The sequence below is a fragment of the Mustela nigripes genome, unplaced genomic scaffold (assembly GCF_022355385.1).
Source record: "Mustela nigripes isolate SB6536 unplaced genomic scaffold, MUSNIG.SB6536 HiC_scaffold_75, whole genome shotgun sequence".
Lineage (NCBI taxonomy): Eukaryota > Metazoa > Chordata > Mammalia > Carnivora > Mustelidae > Mustela > Mustela nigripes.
The window spans coordinates 3,363,356-3,383,515 of record NW_026739490.1 but is presented as its reverse complement, the minus strand read 5'-3'; the positions used below and the strand labels follow the sequence as shown (position 1 = coordinate 3,383,515).

Genomic DNA, 20,160 nt, shown 5'->3' with positions numbered 1-20,160 from the left:
ACCCAGATCCCAGGATCATCCACAGAGAGGAGGGAAGAGCCAAAGACGGCAGGAGATGAAAACAACTTTCAGGCTGGGAGGGGTCTTGCGGGGAAAGGCTTTATGTAAGAGCAGGCCATATAGAGGGCCTTTCTTGCTGGTAAAGCCTGAGGCTGGCATGCCTACTGTTACATAGTATGATTTTAGGACAGGATTTAACCCACACTAGGGCTTTGCCTACATGGACTGGTTTGAGGGACACAGAAAAGGCCACTGCATCTCACATACTCTCCCCAACGAGCCTGCCTTTGTAGCTGAAATTCTACCAGCTGATATCTGTTTCTGTGGATTGGATCGCCATGGCTTGAGGAGCTGAAATGTGTTTAGAAGGTATTACACACATCTTATCAGTCTAGAACACTTGAGTATAAATTACTCCACCTGGCTCCTCCATAACTCACCATCTACCCGATAACAGGCTTCAACGGAAATGGATATGGGATGAGTAAGCTTAGATTCAGGCTGGGGGCTGGGAGAAGCCGGACGGAGAGCAAAGGGCATCCCAGGAAGGCACCCGAGGAAGACCACTGCAGTCATACAGAAGGGCCAAGTGTTTCCATGCCGAGCTGACTGATGTGGGCCCAGGTATGTAAACACAGAGGACTGGGTAAGATTCCTGAATTGCCCAAGAAGAAAGAGCTTGCTTGAGAGCCATGGGAAAGGATCATTTCATGAACGTCCCCTTTGAAAGACCCCCCTCTGAAGCAGAGGCTAGCCCAGGCTCACATCCCCAGGAATATCTCTGAAACAGAAAAGCTCATCCTCATTAGTACAAAACAAGCCTGGGGTCTCCTTCCAAAGAACTCCAGGGGCTCCCGCTAACATCCTCAATGAGAGGCCACCCGTGGGTGGGGGTAGGAGAGACAGGGACCCCAAGACCCTGGAGACATGGAGACAGACTGGGCTGGCCCACAGGCTCCCCCGCGGTCTCCTTACCTCACGGTGTCGGAGCTGCAAATTCTGGCCTTCATAGTACAAATTATAGGTCTTCAGATGAAGGAGAAGTTCGTTCCTTAGAGCAAGATACAAAAGGTGTGACATTCTCAGCTGAAGCCACTTGTAATGCACCTGTTCCCTCTTTTCTCACCTCGAAACTGGCCTCCAGCTGCCCCAGTCTGGGTGTCTGTCCACACATGCATACACACACACACACAGCCACCGCCCCCATCTCCATTTTCCCCAGGATCAAGGTCAAGAACAGGTCAAGAACAGAGTGCAAGGAGCAACTCCAGCAAACCCAGGCTCGCAGCTCTGACAACACTCCCCAAACCAAACTCCACACACAGTCCTTGGTGAGGCGAGATTCAGAGAGGCAAACACACGACTAAGTCCATGTATAAGCCTGCTGGGGCCCCACTGTTTTTTCTCCCTCACCCCTGCTGTGAGGACAGGGCAATCAATACAGGCTTGTGGGAGACTCGGGAACTTCTAGGCTTTGCAGCAAGTTAAAAGGGACGATCTGGACCCACTGACTAATGCTTCAGAGACATGACCTTACAGCGGGTTTAAAAACTCACAAATTCCCGTCAACAGCTCAGAGAATGAATAAAGGAAGCTGAAGTCACACGGTGGAATGTTACATAGTAACAAGAATATGAATGAGCCTCACCCCCACGGATGGATCTCACAGACCTTACATTGAGGAAAAGATGCCTGACTCCAAAGGCCACGTATTGAATGATCCCGTGTATACAGAGTTCAAAATGGGTGTTAGAATTCCGGAGAGCAGTTCACCTTGGGGAGCAGTGACCACAAGGGGGCAGGAGGGGATTCTGGGCCCTGGCAGTATTCTGTTCCACAAGTTTTTATCTTTTCATTCTATTCTAAGTGCTTTTAAGTTTATTTAAAAAAAAAAAAAAATTGGGGTCGGTGCTTGGCTGTCTCCGTGGGAGGGGTGTGTGACTCTTGATTTCAGGGTCGTGAGTTCAAGCCCCATGTTGGGTATAGAGATTATTTAAATAAATAAACTTTAAAAAAAAAATGTTTTCTTAACTTGCAAATCTTCCTCTGAAACCCCCCATATTAGCCTGCTTTGCTGTTAAATCCTGGTTTTCAGGTGGCCCCCTGGAAACACAGCTCTACTGAATGAGAGAGAGCAAGGACTTCCCACCTTTGTGATTTGGATGAGCCCTCATCCAACCTGAGAACAATCTACTCCGGTTTTATCTGAAGGTGCATGCTAGCGCCTGCAGGCTGGGAAGGCAGGGTCTTGAAGACATCGTCCTGTGCTCTTGCTTGCTCTCAGGCAAAAGTTTGGACTCTCTGAATGCCACCATTCAGTGGAGCGATTTGGGGCCACACCAGAGGTCAGAACTGGCTTGAAATTCCAAGAAGCTCCTGACAAGTTAAACCTAGAAAAATTGGAGTCATTCTATGCAAGCCTAAATGAATTAGTTGAAAAATGTGACTCCAAATAACCTAATGCAAAAGCTGTTTGGGACTTTTGAGCACAGAGATCTAATATAACTGGCCAGTCCAGTCAAGGGCCCTGAAGAAATCCCTCAGTGAAGCAATAAGAACAAGCCACAGTTCACACAACTGCATGTCTGTATGTGGCCAAATATGTGTAAAGGAATTAAAACAATTTGGCCTCGGATAAGTTAAACATTTATTTCAGATAGAGAGCATTCAGTATGAGTGAATCCCTGTGCTGGATAGAAAAATCTATTCTCGAAATTATCATTTGAAAAAGTCCATTTTGGCTCCCATTAGCAAAAAAATCTAAGCTCAAGAGATTTAAGTGCATATAAAGCCATAAGACTGTCTCTTTCTGTTCAGAGCTCACCTGAGTCCATTCCGGACAGACCCCCAGCTGCACAGGGATATGACCCAGCGGGGACTGCCTCAGGGGACACCACAGACAGCACAAAGGGCAACCACCATTAATTCATCCTTCCAGGACACTATCTGTGTCTTGAAGGTCCCCTTTGCTTTGCTGTCCATGGCCAGCCCCAGGGCTATGTTTTATTCTAGAGCACCAACCTTGCTGTGCTCCCTACTTCCCACACACGGGAGCCCCTGCCATCCATGGGCAGAAGAGGCTCTTCTGCCAGGGGCTTCCATCCACATGGAACTGGCCACTGGGGGCATAACACTAAAGCCAAAAATCTTACTTGGAGATGTATTTATCTTGTCCACACGGGACGAGGGAGGTTTGGTGACTGTAGTCCATTCTTCTGTTCTCTTTTCATCAGAAGGGGAGACCTATGTTTGAAAAAAGACAGAGGTCAAAGTCAAGTTGGGTCCTTAGGGATGCAGAACTTGGGCCAGGGGAGGGGGCACATGGCTCTCTGTTCCCACCCCAGATCCACAGCTTAGGCAACCCAATGCTGACCCAGGGCTAGTGAGATACCACACTGCTGGCTGCTGCCTCTGCTTGGCACAGCCTCTGGGGGGTGGGGGGTGGGGGGGGAAACACCCAAAGGGGAGACTGACAACCCTTGGAGGGCTCCAGTCACTAAGAATGTTTGATGCCCAAGGTGGTCCCAAGGGTGACCAACAAGTCTTCCCTGAAGAGAACTTCACCACACAGAATAGAGATATGTCTGTCAGGGAAGACTCAGACTCCACTAAGGTACACTAGAGACTGGCCAGCCACCTGAAAATGCCCAGACAGAGCTGGGTGCAATGAATCTAGCATAGACACCTACAATTGCCATTAAAATAGGATAAGGTTTAAGGCAGTTAATTACCTGGGAAAATGACAACATGTTATGGAAACAAAGGTTACAAAACCATGAGTTCAATTTTGTTTAAAATATATGTAAGCCTAAAATGTGTGTGTGTGTATATACATATATATATGTATATACACATTAATACAAATGGGTATAAATATTCAGATATTCAGATATATATGTCAGGGTTTCTCAGCCTCAGTACTGTCGACATTTGGGCTAAAACATTCTTTGTTGTGCAGACTGTCCTCTGCATCGGAGGGCACTGTTAGCAGCATCCCGGGCCTCTACCCACTGGATGCCGGCAGCACCATCCAGTCATGACGATCAAAAATTACCAAGTGTCCCCTGGGGGCTAAACGTCCCCCAGTTAAGAATCCCCGGCATGTGTCTATCTGTATATAAAGGAATGAAGGATTGACTCTCTCTGGGGAATGGCATTACCCCAAAGTTTTTTCCAACATTTTATTATGAGAATTTTCAAACATAAAGATGAAGAAGACAATGAACGGCCATGAATATATGCTTATTCTACCCTTAACATTTGCTGCGGTGCCTGGGTGGCTCAGTCAGTTAAGTGTCTGCCTTTGCCTCAGATCACGATCCCAGGCTCCCAGGATCGAGTGAACCCCACATTGGGCTCCCTGCTCAGCGGATGATCTGCTTCTCCAGCTCCCTCTGCCCCTCCCCCACACTTGTGTTCACTCTCCCATGTTCTCTCTCTCTCTCAAATAAATAATCTTTAGGGTGCCTGGGTGGCTCAGTGAGTTAAAGCCTCTGCCTTTGGTCATGATCCCAGGGTCCTGGGATTGAGCCCCACATCAGGCTCTCTGCTCGGCAGGGAGCTTGCTTCCTCCTCTCTCTCTGCCTGCCTCTCTGCCTACTTGTGATCTCTCTCTGTCAAATAAATAAATAAAATACTTTAAATAAATAAATCATAGTCTTTAAGAAAAATTACTATCCTTATCACACAGCGGGCCAGCTATACATTCCTTTATCTATTCAATAATCCATCTTATTTTTTATGCATTTCAAAGTAAATTACAGACAAAACAAGTTTCATAACTTAAGATTGAGATCATACCAGTATCTTCTCCAACCACGGTGGTATGAAACTAGAAATCAATAGGAGGAGGAAAACTGGAAAATTCATGAATATGTGGAAATTGAACAACACACTCCTGAACAACTAATCGGTCAAAGAGGAAATCAAAATGGAGGTCAAAAATATCTGGAAACAAACAAAAATGGAAATAGAGCATACCAAAAGTAATGGGATACAACAAAAGCGGTTCTAAGAGGGAACTTTATAGCAATAAACACCTACATTAAAAAAAGAGGAAGATCCCAAATAAACAACCTCGAGGAACTAGAAAAAGAATAAACTAAGCCCCAAATTAGAAGAAGGAAGGAAATAACAAAGATCAGAGCAGAAATAAACGAGAGATCAGAAAAAACAATAGAAAAGATAAATGAAACTAAGCTGGTTTTTAGAAAAGATAAACAAAATTGACAAACCTTTTGCTGGACTAAGAGAAAAAACTCAAATAAACAAAATTAGACATGAAAAGGAGACATTAGGGGCGCCTGGGTGGCTCAGTGGGTTGAGCCGCTGCCTTCGGCTCAGGTCATGATCTCGGGGTCCTGGGATCGAGTCCCGCATCGGGCTCTCTGCTCGGCAGGGAGCCTGCTTCCCTGTCTCTCTCTCTGCCTGCCTCTCCGTCTACTTGTGATTTCTCTCTGTCAAATAAATAAATAAAAATCTTTAAAAAAAAAAAAAAAGAAAAAAAGAAAAGGAGACATTACAATTGACATGAGAGAAATGCAAATCATCTTAAGAGACTACTATGAACAATTATATGCTAATAAATTGGATAACCTAGAAGAAATGGATACATTCCTAGAAACATATAACATACCAAGACTGAATCACGAAGAAAAAGAAAATCTGAATAAACCAATAATGAGTAAGATTGAATTAGTAATCAAAAACTTCCCAGGTTGTGAAAAGAAAAGCAAAGCCTGGGACCAGATGGTCTCACTGGTGAATTCTACCAAATATTTAAAGAAGAATCAATACCCAATCCTTCTCAAACTCTCCCAGAGAACCGAAGAGGAGGAAATACTCCTAAACTCATTTTATGAGGCCAGTCTTACACTGATACCCACAGCCAGGTAAACATACGACCAGAAAAAGAAAATTACAGGCTGATATACCTAAAGAATGAGTGTAAATGTAAAGATTCTCAACAACTAGCAAAGCAAATTCAACAATATGAAAAAGATCATACAACATGATCAAGTTGGATTTACCCCTGGGATACAAGGATAGCTCCACACATGGAAATCATACACGATTACCTCAACAGATGCAAAAATTTAAAAAAAAAAAAGCACTTGATAAAATTCAACATCCTTTCATGATAAAAACTCCAACCAATTAAGTATAGAAGGAATATGCCTCAACATAATAGAAGACAGACATGACAAGCCCACAGCTACCATGTACTCAACAGTGAAAACGTGAAAGCTTTTCTTCTGCAACCAGGAGTAAGACAAGGGTGTCCACCTAGACCACTCCTATTCAACACAGTACTGAAAATCCTTGCCAGAGTCTTCAAGCAATAAAAATAAATAAAAGGCATTCAAGTCAAAAAGGAAGAAGTAAAATTGTCTCTGTTTGCATAATATGATCTTATACATAGAATATCCGTGGCTCAGTCAGTTAAGCATCAACTCTTGATTTTGGCTCAGATCATGAACTCAGGGTTGTGAGATTGAGCCCTGAGTTGGGCTCCACACTCAGTGGGGAATCTGCTTCTCTTCCTCTCCCTCTGTCTCTCCCCTGACTCATACACACTCACTCTCTCTCTAAAATAAATAAATCTTTTTTTAAGAATATTAAGGATTTTTCCAAAAAACTGTTAGACTTAATCAATGAATTCAGTAAAGTCACGGCATACAAAATCAGCATACAAAAATAGTTGTGTTTCTATACACTAACAGCAAACTATCTGAAAAAGAGATTTAAAAATCCCATTTACAATAGCATCAAAAAATATAATTCTTAGGAATAAATTAACCAAGTGTTTGATAGACCTTCACACTAAAAGTTGAATGATACTGATGAAAGAAATTGAAAAAAACAAAAACAAAAACAAATAAATGGAAAGATATCCCATGTTCATGGATCAGAAGAATATTGTTAAAATGTCCATACTACCCAACGCCACCTCTTGATCAACAGAATCCTTATCAAAATTCCAATGGCATTTTTCACAGAAACAGAAAAAATAATCCTGAAGTCTATAGGGAACCACAAAAAAACTCAAACAGCTAAAGCAATCCTCAGAAAGAACAAAGCTGGAGGCATCACGCTTCCTGAATTCAAACTGTACTACAAAGCTATAGCAATCAAAACAGCGTGATGCTGACACATAAACCAATGGAACAGAATTAAGAGCCCAGCAAAAAACCCATGCACATGAAATTAATATTTGAGAAGAGAGCCAAGAATATTCAATGAGGGAATAGTGTCTTCAATGAATGTTGGAAAAATTGGAAACTCACATGCAGAAGAATGGCATTAGACCCCTATCTTATACAATCACAAAAATTAACTTGAGGGGCACCTGGCTGGCTCAGCCAGTACAGCATGCAACTCTTGAGGTCATGAGTTCAAGCCCCATGTTAAGTGTGGAGGCTACTTTAAAAAAAATTAACTTGAAATGAGTTAGACTAAATGTAAGACCTGAAACTATAAAACTCTAAAGAAGAAAACAGAAATAAAGTTCCTAGGCACTGGTCTTGGCAACAACTTTTTGGATATGACACCCAAGTCATGAACAACAAAAGTAGAAATAAGTAAGTGGGACTATATAAAACTAAAAACCTTCTGTACAGCAAAGGAAACAAAGAGCAAGATGGAAAGGCCACCTACAGAATGGGAGAAAATATTTGCAAACTATAAATCTGGTAAAGGGTTACTATCCAAAATATATAAGGAACACAGAGAACTCAATAGCAAAAGAAACCCAACAATTCAATTAATAAATGGGCAGGGAAACCAAATAGACATTTTCCCAAAGAAGACATACAAGTGAACAACAGCACATAAGAAGATGCTCAATAACAGGTTGGTAGGGAAAAGCCAGTCAAAATCACATTATCACCTCATTTGTGTTAGAATGGCTAGGTATCAAAAAGACACCTAGGTGTCTCTACCTAGAATGGCTAGGTATCAAAAAGGCGCCTGGGTGGCTCAGTGGGTTAAGCCTCTGCCTTCAGCTCAGGTCATGATCCCGGGGTCCTGGGATCGAGTCCCACATCAGGGTCTCTGCTCAGCAGGGGGCCTGCTCCCCCCCCCCGCCCCGTCTGCCTCTGCCTACTTGTGATCTCTCTCTCTCTCTTTGTCAAATAAATAAAATATTTTTTTAAAAAAGACACAAGATAACAAGTGTCAAGAATGTGGAAGGATAGGGCACCTTGTGCACCACTGGTGGCAATGTAAAATGGTGCAGCCAATGTAAACAACAGTACAGCAGTTCCTCAAAGAGTTAAAAATAGAATTACCATATGATCCAGCAACTCCACATCCGGGTATATACCCAAAAGAACTGAAAGCAGGATATTGAAGAGATATTTATACATCCACATCTATAGCAGCATAAAACACAACAGCTGAAAGATGGAAGCCACTCAAGTGTTCATCAACATATGAATGGATTAGCAATTCATGTTAGACACATACCATGGAATATTCTGCAGCCTTAAAAAAGAAGGGGATTTTAACACATGCTATGACATGGAAGAACCTTGAGGACATTCAGCCAAGTGAAATAAGCCAGCAACCAAAGGACAAATACTGTGTCATGCCATTAATAGGAAGTCTCCAAAGTAGTCAACATCATAGAAACATAAGGCAGAAATTTGGTTGCCAAGGCTGGGGAGGAGCAGAATTAGTGTCTAAAGAATAGAGTTTTAGTTTTGCAACATTAAGCATTGCGTGGATGGATGGTGGTGTTGCTAGGGCAACAACAGGAATGTCCTTAATGCCACTGAACTATGTACTTAAAAATGATGAAGTTGATACATTTCATGTGTATTTCACCATGATATAAAAGAGAATGAAAGAGGGAGGCAGAAAAGCCAGTGTGATGGTGATACAATGTGAAAAGGACACAATCTGTTGTTGCTGGCTTTGAAGCTAGAGGAAGAGGGTCACAAATCCAAAGAACATGGTGTACTCTAGAAGCTGAAAAGGATGAGCAAATGAATTTTTCCCTAGGTCCTTTAGAACATAGCCTTGCTGATACCTTGATTTTAGCCCAGTGAGACCCTGTAGGTACTGACCTAAAAAACCCTAAGATCATAAATTTGTGTTGTTTTAAGCTGTTATATATTGACACTTTGTTAAAGGAGTTGCAGGAGACAAATATAAGAGTTCCCCTAATAAAGGGGGCATTGGTGCAGGGAGGGGAGTTGAAGGCTGAGTTTCATTCTGAAAACTCAGTTCCCAACTGTGTACCCAAAAGTGGTATCCTAAGGACACAGTCATTCTAAGTTCTAAATTTTAATTTCTTGATTTTTCCTAAAAGGAAAAAAAAATCATAAAAAATGGAGTTCAGAGGTGCCTGGGTAGCTTCATGGGTTAAGCGTCTACCTGTTGATCTCAGCTCAGGTTTTGTTTTTGTTTCTGTTTTTAAGACTTATTTATTTATTTTATGGAGGGAGCAAGAGAGAGCTCACACAAGCAGGAAAGAATGGCAAAGAGAGAGGGAGAGAAATCTTCAAGCAGACTCCACGCTGATCAGGGAGCCTGACATAGGGCTCGATCCCAAAACCCTGAGATCATGACTGGAGCTGAAACCAAGAGTCAGACGCCTAACCAACTGTGCCACCCAGGCACCCCCTCAGCTCAGGTCTTGATCTCAGGGTCGTGAGTTCAAGCCCTGCACTGGGCTCCATACTACCTTAAAAAAAAAAAATCAGAATACATATGTACTGCGAAGAAGAAGAGGAAGGGAAGGAAGGAAGGAAGGAAGGAAGGAAGGAAGGAAGGAAGGAAGGAAGGAAGGAAGGAAAAGAAAAGAAAAGAATGAAAGAAAAAGGGGAAAGAAAATCAGACTGGTGAGAAAGTTTTGTGGTTTTTTAAGTGATAATTACCCATAACTAGTCAGTGCCCACTTTTTAAAAAAGTATCCTTTCTAAGAGAAAAACAGAGCAGGAGGCAAACCAAAAGAGACTCTTCAACTAGGAAACAAACTGAGGGTTGTTGGGGATGGGGGATGGGGTAACTGGGTGATGGGCATTAAGGAGGGCACTTGCCGTAATGAGCACTGGGTCTTATATGCAACTGATGAATCACTGAATTCTACCTCTGAAACAAGTAATACAGTATATGTTAATTAAATTGAATTTAAATTTTAAAAATGAAAAAAAAAGTCCCCTTTTTATGGTTTATTTATTTACTTATTTATTTATTTTTTATTTGACAGAGAGAGAGAGAGACCACAAGCAGGGGAAACAGCAGGCAGAAGCAGAGGGAGAAGAAGACTCCTTGCTGAGCAGGGAGCCCAACACAGGACTCGAACCCAGGACCCTGGGATCATGACCTGAGCAGAAGGCAGCGCTTAATACACTGAGCCACTCAGGCACCCCTATGCAGATTTAAATGTACACATTTCACAATCACTTCTCCTGTGCCTGACATGTATGTGCCTTTTGCCCTTACTGATGGTGATTCAACAGCAAAGAGAACAGGCACAGCCCCGTCCTCAAGATGCAGTAAGAGATGGTAAGGAGACTGTTCTAGCAAGGGAAGCAGGTGCTAGGGCAGCACACAGAAGGGCACCTAAACTGGACATGAGTGGGGTCCCAGGAGCTTTCTTTCTTTCTTCCATTTTTTTTTTAAGATTTTTAATTTATTTATTTGACAGAGATCACAAGTAGGCAGAGAGGCAGGCAGAGAGTGAGAGGGAAGCAGGCTCCCTGCCAAGCAGAGAGCCCAACGAGGGGCTCGATCCCAGGACCCCGGGATCATGCCCCGAGCCAAAGGCAGAGGCCCTAACCCAATGAGCCACCCAGGTGCCCCTCCCGGGAGCTTTCTGAAGGAAACATTGTCTAGGCTGAGGCCTCTGGGATGAGAAGGAACTGGCAGAAGTTTAGGGCAGAGTGGTCCAGATGGAAGCCACACGCACCCCAGAGCTGTGCAAAATGGGGAGGAGGGTGCATCTGGGACCTTGACCATGTCAAGGAGTTCGAGGTGCCATGGGAGGTATGGTAGGCTGAATAATGGACCCAAAGTTACCCAGGTCCTAATCTAGGGAGCCTGTGAACGTTACCTTGTACAGTACAGGGAACCCCCCAGGTGTGATTAAATTAAGGTTCTTGGGATAGGGAGACCATCCTAAGTTACCTGGGTGGGCCCTGAACATAATTACATGTGTCCCTATAAGAGAGGCAGAGGGAGCTTCTGGAACACCAACCCCAGCAGAGAGACAGAGAGACGGGAAGGTACTAAGCTGGATGAGGATGGAGAAAGGTCTGCGAGCTAAGGCACACAGCTCGCCCAGTCAGAACAGGCAAGCAAATGATTTCCCCGCCCCCTGCCCCCCAGAGCCCTCCTGACATCTGTGTTTGGGCCAGATGAAACCCATTTCCGACCTCTGGCCTCCAGAATGTGAGAGAGTAAGTTTGTTGTTTTCAACCACCCCGTCTAGGATGGTGTTTACAGCCGCCCTCAGGAGACCAGGGGAGGGTGTGATCAGACTTGAATGTTGGAACAGCTGCCCCATGCAGTCTACTTTAAGAAAGGATTGTGGCAGAGAACAGAGGCAGGGGGACCCCTGGAGGGGCCTGACCCGGGGAAGGGGGGGATGGGGGCAGATTCACCGCATCTATAGGATTTCAAGAGGCAGAGGGAGAAATAGCAGCAAAAAGATATGGAAAAGGGTCCAAGGCCAGAGTCACCGTGGGGATAAAGGCAGAGTCCAGGATGATACAGGGCTGGGGGTGGTGTCACATTCGCACGTGGCAAGCTGAGGAACAGGGGCTGACTTTGAGACAGGCCCACAGAACCCTTTGGGGCAGACGACAACAAGCATAGCCAGGTCTGCGGCTTGGGAAGGCAACTGCATGGAGCTCCCAGAGAGGGAGGTCTGGAACGCACGGAGGGCTCTGATGTACCCAGTAGGTCAGCTATGGGCAGAGGAAAAGGAATCTCTCGAAAAGAAGGAGGGAGACATGTTGTCCCAGAAGACAAGAGAATAAGATGCCTTGCAAAGGAGGCTGGTCAGCAGAACCAGAAGCTGGTGGTAGAAGCCCAAAGTAGAAAGCCCAGAGCAGCCTCAGGGCAGTCATGGGGGACCTCAACCAGAGCCCATTCTGCAGCCTGCCTGGTGTAGAAATCAGATTAGTGGTGCCTAGCTGTCCACAGAAATTCTCACCCTGAGTGTTCAAGTCTTCCTCCAACTAGGGAAATGTTGTTTGAGCCTTTCTTCGTTCTATTCTCTTCCTTCCATTCTTGGTTCGGCAACGTCTCTAGCCCTCTCTCGAGCACTGTCTGCCTGTCTGTCCATCCATCCACCCAACCATCCATCCCTGCCCCGATCTCCCCCAAAGTACCATCTCATTTCACTCATTGCCTTCCATCTCCTTCTTCTCCTTAGAATTCTGCAGCTAATCTTCTAACTCGTGGATTGGGTTTGGGGCAGGACTCTCTTTTGTTCACTGCCTCTATCTAAGCTATAATTTAGTAATTTTGTTCTGCATCTGAAAGCAGTCTGTCCTGTTCTCAAGACAATTCCCTTTGATAGCATGCCCTCTTAAATCTACAGACCACACACCAATTAGGGAATTTAAGTCTTCTCTATAGTTACTAAAACTACTTGGTACTTGAGAAAAAAATAGGCAGATCAATGAAACAATATAGCATATGGAAACAGACCCAAATATATTTGGGGATACAGAATGTGGGGAGCATCTCTAAATAGCCAGGGAAAGATAGAGTAACTGTTAAAATGTTGTTGGAGAATTGACTGACCTTTGGAAAGGGGAGGTTGGGGAAGCTAAATCCCTACCTTACTCCTGCCACCAAAAGAAATCATAAATGAATAAAAAATTTAAACATTAAAACGTGAAATACTGAAAGGAAACATAAGACATATATCAACTTGAAGTGGGAAAAACTCTGCTGCGAAAGACCCCAAATCTAGAAGGTATAAATGAAAAAAAAAAAAAGAAAAGAAAGAAAGAAATGGAACCAATCTGTAAAAATTTCTGACTTCTTTCAGAAAAAAAAATTTTTACACTATCCAAAGTCAAAAGTCAATGACAAATTGAGAGAAAACATTTGCAATACAATAGACAAAGGGTTAATGTCATTAATTTATAAAATTGATAAATCCATAAGAAAAAGGTTCTCTGCCTAATACAAAATTGGGCAAAGGACACAGTTAATTCATAGTTAATAAATAAGTACAAATAGTTAATTGATTTATGAAAAGATGTTCAAACTCCCTAATCACTAATTTTTTTACTTGCCAGATTAATATAAATCAAGTAGTCTGATGGCCCAAATGTGGGGATTCTCCAAGATTCCATCACTACCTGTTGGGTGATATTAGCTAGGCCATCGCTGTGTATCAGAACCCCCAGGATCATGTTGCTCAATCTTTTTCTCCAACCTGAACTTCTTCCCACCTTTTTTCTTACTTTTATAAATCTTGAATTTGGGGTGTTAGGAAAACACTTATTAGTCTACCACATTGTTGAATTAAACATATAGGTCACTGATACCAGGACCCAACCCTTCTTTGTCTATCTCAAGGAAGCAATGTTCTGATATTCCTGATATTCCTTAAACAGAGTATTGTTCCTCACACAAGGAAGGGTCAGAGGAAGATGGCTGATGGGGCTGGAATGTGGATTCAATGGGACACTTCCTCCAAGGGCGCTTGCCGAAATCTGCAGCCTTGGGGAGAGGGACTGGTTCAGCTGGCTCGTTGCAACTCTTCGGCCTTGTCTGTTATTATCAAGAATTTATGGGGCTCTCCGGGACTCCAAAATGCCTTGTAAGAATCATTTGCCTGCAATGCTTCCACGATGTCTTGAAAATGGCAAAGGGGCAAGGGGCCATCACCATCTTTTTGAGGAAGAGAGAGCACAATGGGGAGGAAGGCGGGACTTCCCCTGTGGGTCAGCATCTCAGACACAGAACTGAAACAGCTCGCAGGTGCCCACACAGAAAAGGAAGGGGAGAGTAGGGGATGCAAACGAAAGGATGTCTTGGACACAACACATAAATTTTATAGAAAAATAACTTTCAAAAAAACTATTCATAAAAAAATCATTAACGCGGAGTTGCTCTTTGGAAGTCTGAATCATATTAAAACCGACTGACCCCCTCTAGGAACATCGTTATTCACCCCTCAAGAATTCTAAATCGGTACAACTTCCCTGTAGAAAGACTTTAAGAGGTAAAATGTATATTGAAGCACATCTGCTTAAGGGTCTGGAGGTGCATGTATCATTGGGTCTGCCACGTTGGGACAGGAGCCTCTCAGGGCTCAGTCACACTGGAGACCCATTGGGGCCACCAAGTAATCAGTCCTTCCTTCTGACCCAGACTTCACACCCTGGCAGAATCTTCTAGGTTCTCTTCAGCTCCATCAAATGCCTGGGCAGTACCATGAATCTTTGCTAGTGGTAGATAGGAAGACCCATCCATTACGTCCTGCTTGTACAACCTTCCCTAAGATCCAAGAGAATGTTTTGACAACTGGAATTTTCCTCAGCCATTGGAGGTGATGACATCCCAGCCACAGAGAACTTCCTAGGCCTGCTCTTCAAGCTCCATGCGTGTGTCCATGCTCCTCTACAGACCCAAGCAAACTCACGTGGTCCCAAGACCCTGATCCAAAACTTAGCTCCCCCTTCAAAGTATCTTCCCTGCCCCCGGGCAGTGTTGGGGGGCAGGCGCTCACACCTCAGCCAGCTCCTCACAGCGCTTGCCACCACCCAGAAATCATCCATCTGGTGTTGCTTTCCCCCTCCTGGGCTTGGAGCTTCCCCTTTCTGGACCCCAGCCCCCAGCCTATGATTCTCTCCTGTGAATCTTCCCATGATCATTATATTTTCAAGGGAGGGAGTGGATTCCTGCTGTCCTAGGTAAGAGGATTTCCAGAAGCAGGGCCCCACACAAGGATTTTTGGACACATGAGTTAATGAGGACGTGTTCTCAAGAGAGCCCTGTCAGCAAGTGAGGGAAGCGGGACCAGGCCGGGGAAGGAGCCGGGTGACCGGATTCATTCAGCTGGAGCCCAGCCACAGCCTGATCCCGTGGGAGCTCCGGGGTGTCAAGAGCTCCACGGACTTGGGACAGGCAGGCTGGCCTCTGTAGCCCTGGGCTAGTCTGTCGTCAGCTGAGAGCCGTCCTGGGAGGAGGGGTGAGCTCCCACACACGGCCCTGCAAGAACCCATCTGAGGACAAGGGAGCCACTAAGACTGAGCAGGAATCCCCTTTCTCCCACCTGCCATCCAGCAGGGAGGAAGCAGCTGCCCACCGCGCACCCCCCAAGCTGGCCAGGTGCACTGTGAGGCTGAGGTGCAGGGATGGGGACACTCACTTGCCAGAGCTCTGGACCAATCACAGCCCTGCAGCTGTGGTACAAAGGGGCCCTTCCTCTTCCTCTTCACAGACCTGCCCTTGCACAGGTGTCTCCAGCTTTCCCAAGAATAAATGAGGGGCCGTGCAAGCCGCTGACAGTCACCAGCTCAGCTTCCTATGAGGAAGGCAAACATCGAGCCTTCAACTTGCTCCAGGAGGGAGAGAAGGCATCCAAAGCTCTCTTCAAGGAGAGCAAAATCTGTGTTCTTAGCTCTTGGTTCCTCCAAAGCCCAGGGCCCTCACTCCCGTTCTGCTGGACACCTGGAAAACACACTGAGGTTCATCTGGCCTCAGAACCTCCCTGGGACGCTGGCTAAGCCCGGCAGTTTCTGCTCCAGCCTATGGACCACGTGTGTCTCATCTTATTGAGTCACTGGAAGGTCCCCAGAGGGAGAAGGGCAAAGGCAGAACAGAAAGGCTGGCAACCCAGGCCTTGGCAGGAGAGCCCGGAGGAGATGAAGAATCCACTTCATTTCTGACACCGTCTTCCTGGTGGCGCAGCGGGAGCCAGCCTTGACCTCAGCAACTAGGGCAGGATGGGGGTGGGGAGGGTGGCCACTACCCATTAACAGGACCCAGGCAGTCCCAGTCTCTAAGACAGGACAGCGAGGAGAGTGAGACAGGCTAGGGGATGGGAGGGCTTTCCACAGAGAATGCCCAGAGGGGCAAACCGCAGAGAGCTCCCATCTGACTGATGAGAGGGACGTGCCATCTGCGAGGCCACAGCGGAAACCAAAGCAGGAAGGAGAAGCAGCTGGCCTTGAGACACACTGCAGCTCAGAGGCTCTGCTTGTAGGTGCTCCTGAGACTCTCTCTGAGTGAGGACAGCGAGGTGTGGAGAGGGAGGTTAGCAGGGTTGATTTAAAATTCCGCATGTCCAGGCTGCACCTCATCCCAATGACATCAAACCCACTGAAAGGGGCCCAGGTATGAGCATTTTTATAGTCTTCCCCAGGGGGTGCCGATGTACAACCAGAACTGAGAACGACCTAGAAATCTGATAGGGACAGAGCTGAGTAGACTGAGGACACCACTCAGTGCGTCTCAAAACAGCCTTTCAGGAATGGAAGGAATAGAATTTTCTGAAAGCCAACTGAGTCGGGTCTTCAGCACCCCCCTCCCCATTACTAATATCTCAGCAGGGAAGAGAGGGCAGCACAGAGCATCCCAAAGGGTGGGTGTAGGCAGGGACAGAGGAGCGAGTTGACGCAAAGGGCCCCGTGACACGCAAACCAGAGCACTAGAGCAGAGAGGGCAGGAAGTCAGCTCTGGGCCCCAGAAACAAAGGAAATGCACACTGGAGGCCCACAGCTTCCCCTTTTAGGGCCTGTCCCCACCTCTTCTCTGAGTCCTGCTCTGCCCCGCTCCCCAGGGGGATGGTCTAGAGCTCCTGGGCTGAAGTAGAAAATTCTCCTGCACAGTGCTTCATACTATAGTATTAAAGACAGTCTCGTCGGATATCCTGAGGGACTCTGCTTTGTAACCAAGCAGGGGTTACAGAGGAGATCGGGCTGACCCCTGTGGACTTCAGCCCCTTGGTAGAGGGGCAGGAAGAAGTGTCGATGGCAAACAGGAAACCCCAGCCCTATTGCGCCACCCGAGGAAGGAGACTAGAGTTGTGGCCTGGGACCCTGCCAAGTTCTAGAGATTACCAGAGATTCCACCACCTGGTTCCTGAACCTGAACCTGCCCCAGAATGGGCAAAATTCTGGCTGGCCGGGAAGCAAGCAGCTCACCTTGCCTTTCACCTTCATTCAATAAAAGGCCACTTACTGGCCAGGCCTGGGTCCTCTCCAGGGCCTGTTCACCTTACTGATGCTCCCTTCCCTGAATGTACCACCTCTGTCCCCTTTTCCAGACCTAGAGGCCCCCGGTGACCTACCCACACGGCTATCCCAGTCGCTCCGCTCAGAAAGAGTCTGGCACCAAACACCACCAAAGCGGGAGCTAAGGTCAAATGTCTTGAGTATATGGACAGCACTCTCTCAGCTTTCCATCTGACAGTGAATAAAGGCTTTCATTCAGTCCCCGCCCCAAAAGCATGCTAAGCATCACGAAAGGGGAAGTGGAAGGTATTTGGTAAGAGGTGGGAAGGTGGAAAAAGGCTCAGGAGAACTAGGAGTTCTGAACTAGGAGAACACAGGTCTCGGGAGGCACCTTGACGCCTGTTTCCCTCATCAGTCAAGAACAGAACAATCACACTATTATTATTAAGCTAATAACAAGACACCAGATGTGAATCATAGACAGCTACCATAAACGAGAGTTCACTGTGGGCCACCTAGTATCTGCTTTGGCTCGTTTCATCCCCACAATGACCTCATGGAGAAACCTCAATATCCCCATTTTGCAGATGAAGCCAATGAGGCACAAAGAAGCGAAGGCCCTGGTCCCCAAGTACACAGCCAGGAGGGAGGTGGGGGTCAAACCTGGAACTGTGTGAGTTCTGGCAAAGCAGAACCCTCTTGAGGTGAAGGGGAAAAAAGAGTTTCAGCTAAAACTCAACTGAGCCAGCGGTACCCTAGAGGAGGGGCTCTCACACTGGAGTGTGGACCAGAAGGCTCTGGAGGGCTAGTTCAGTACAGATTGCTTTCCCCCATCCCCCACCCCCAGCTACAGATTCAGTCCTTCTGGATGGGGTCAGAGGACGTGCATTCCTAACAAGCCACCTCCCCAGTGATGCCATCCTTGTGGGTAACAAGGCTCTAGAAGCTTTACCTTCTTCCTTACAAGAAAGAACCCACTAGGAAGGCTTTATTTTCACCATTTACAGATGAGGAAACAGAAGGTCCTAGAGGTCAGGCAACTCGATCCAGGTCACAGAGCCGACATGAAGCCCAGAGCCTCCTTCTGTGGTGCCCTGGCTAAGCACTGGGTATGGGGGGCTTCCGCTGCCAGCCACAGCACGCCCAGGGGGCCTGGGGAAAGGGGGGGGGGGCAGTGAGTAAATAGCTGGACAGACAGGATGTAGGTAGAGCAGACCCTTCAGGGGCCAAGGATAGAGACCTCAGCCAGGGACCTGGGCACCTGCCACAGACCCTAAGTCACATCTACCCTCTGTCCAAAGAAGAGCTACCCCTCACCTCATGGATCCCAAAACCACTGGCTCCCCCAACCCGGAAAAAGCTGGGGGCCCTGACTGAGGACAGGTATGAGGCCCCTGCTGACGGGAAACATGGCTCCCATCCCCAGAGGCAGCCCCTGCCTGGCCCACCCTCTCCGGTGAGGAGCTGAGATTCCAGCCACGCTGGGGCTCCCCACCAGCAGCTTGACCTATGAAGTCCCTGCTCTTTCCGCCACCAAATGGGACCCTAGCCCACTCTGCTCGGGCCTTCTGTACACAAGGCTGAGTCCCCAGTGTGGCTGGGGCAGATCTGAGGAAACAGTCCTGGGATTCCTGCCAGAAGGGCCTGCCTCCCCTTCCACACCAGCGGGCAGGTGGCCAGGTGAGTGACCTGGAAGGTCACCACTGCGACTCACCCAAACAATCATCTCAGAGGCCCGGATGAGCAACTACTTGCTTATAGGAAAGTCCCACCAGTGTCCACAAGATTTTGACCTTCTGGATGTTTAGAAGGAAACCCAAAGTCCCCTAATCGTCTATCAGAGAACCAGGGTGTTGGAGCAGAACGAAAAAAAAAGGCATTAAGGAAGTAAAAACTCCAGACAGAAAATGCTGTGTGTGTGTGTGTGTGTGTGTGTGTGCACGTATGTAGAATTTAGACTCTGGCTCCGAGGAACCAGAAATCTAGAAAGCCAACCCTCCAATTCGACAGACCCTCCTGCTTCCCCAAAGCAACCGCTTCATCACCACCCACCAGAGGGGTCTTGCCAAGATCAGCCCCTCACAGGCTAGGATTCAGCAACATGCCAACTTCTGTGTGGCTGAGGTAGCCTGAGGAAAAAGTGGGAAGTCAGCAAGAGGCCACACTGGCCCTAATAAGGGAAGAAAGATGAAACATTCCTTGACCTGCATCTCTTAAAACCAAGGTCTATTTTATAGGGTAATTTCATGTGCTACCTCAGGAAGGGCAAATTAAGCTTTCCTCCACCTGATAATTATGGGATTTAGGTGGAGCCTGTCCCACAGGGAGGGCCTGAGGCCTGGAGCCCCCGCTTGCTGTCCGTGGTTAGTCTCTCAGCTATGCAGGGATGTGCTGACCTATCAGGGCAGGTGAGGACGGGCGGCCTCCAGCTCCCCATTTCCTACAAGCACAGGTTTCTTTCTGGCCATTCTTCCTGTTTACTGAGCGATTTCTCTGAGACTCATCTCTGACCTCACTTCCCCTTCCTCAGGGAACCCCAGCAGCTCTTCCTTTTTTGGTGCTAGAAGCTAAGGCCGAGCTTTGTGTGCAGAGATAATGGGGTTTCTGCTCCTCGCTACCTGGGGCCAGGATTGGGCACCCAAGAGGAGCGTGGGCTTTATCCATGCCCCCCACCATCTCTCCCCTCCCACCCCCAAGATGGGCAGGTTCCTGGCATTTCAGAAACAGTAAAGAAGGGAGAGCAAAGGAGGAATCCTGTGGACCCTGAGCCCTCCCCTGGGGCAGCTACTGGAGGGGGACCTCCTTTCACCTCCTTAATACCCCGTGTGTGGAAAAATTCACCCTCACACAACAGATCTCAGATCCTTCCGAGTACCAGGAAAGACGGTTTATCTGGGGGTTTCCAGAGCATTTCCAGGAGGCTGACAGGGGGAGTTTTCCACAAAACCACGTTCCTACCCTCCTCTGCCTGCTCTGCCACCAGCTGACTAACCCTGAAGAAAAATCAGCA

The 20,160-nt window shown here is 46.9% G+C and overlaps 1 protein-coding gene across 4 annotated transcripts in view; it reads right to left on the bottom strand.

Annotated features, from left to right (window-relative positions):
- Nucleotides 1-20,160, bottom strand: part of LOC132008153 (ras association domain-containing protein 2) — a 41,534-nt gene that overhangs the window by 13,550 nt on the left and 7,824 nt on the right. For all 4 annotated transcript variants that reach the window (XM_059386554.1, XM_059386553.1, XM_059386556.1 and 1 more), the window contains exons 3-4: nucleotides 3,153-3,243; nucleotides 976-1,051 (exon numbers count right to left, since the gene is read on the bottom strand). In XM_059386554.1, coding sequence (XP_059242537.1) covers nucleotides 976-1,051; nucleotides 3,153-3,211 — 135 coding nt within the window. In that variant the 5' untranslated portion in view covers nucleotides 3,212-3,243. The remainder of the gene's footprint in view (nucleotides 1-975; nucleotides 1,052-3,152; nucleotides 3,244-20,160) is intronic.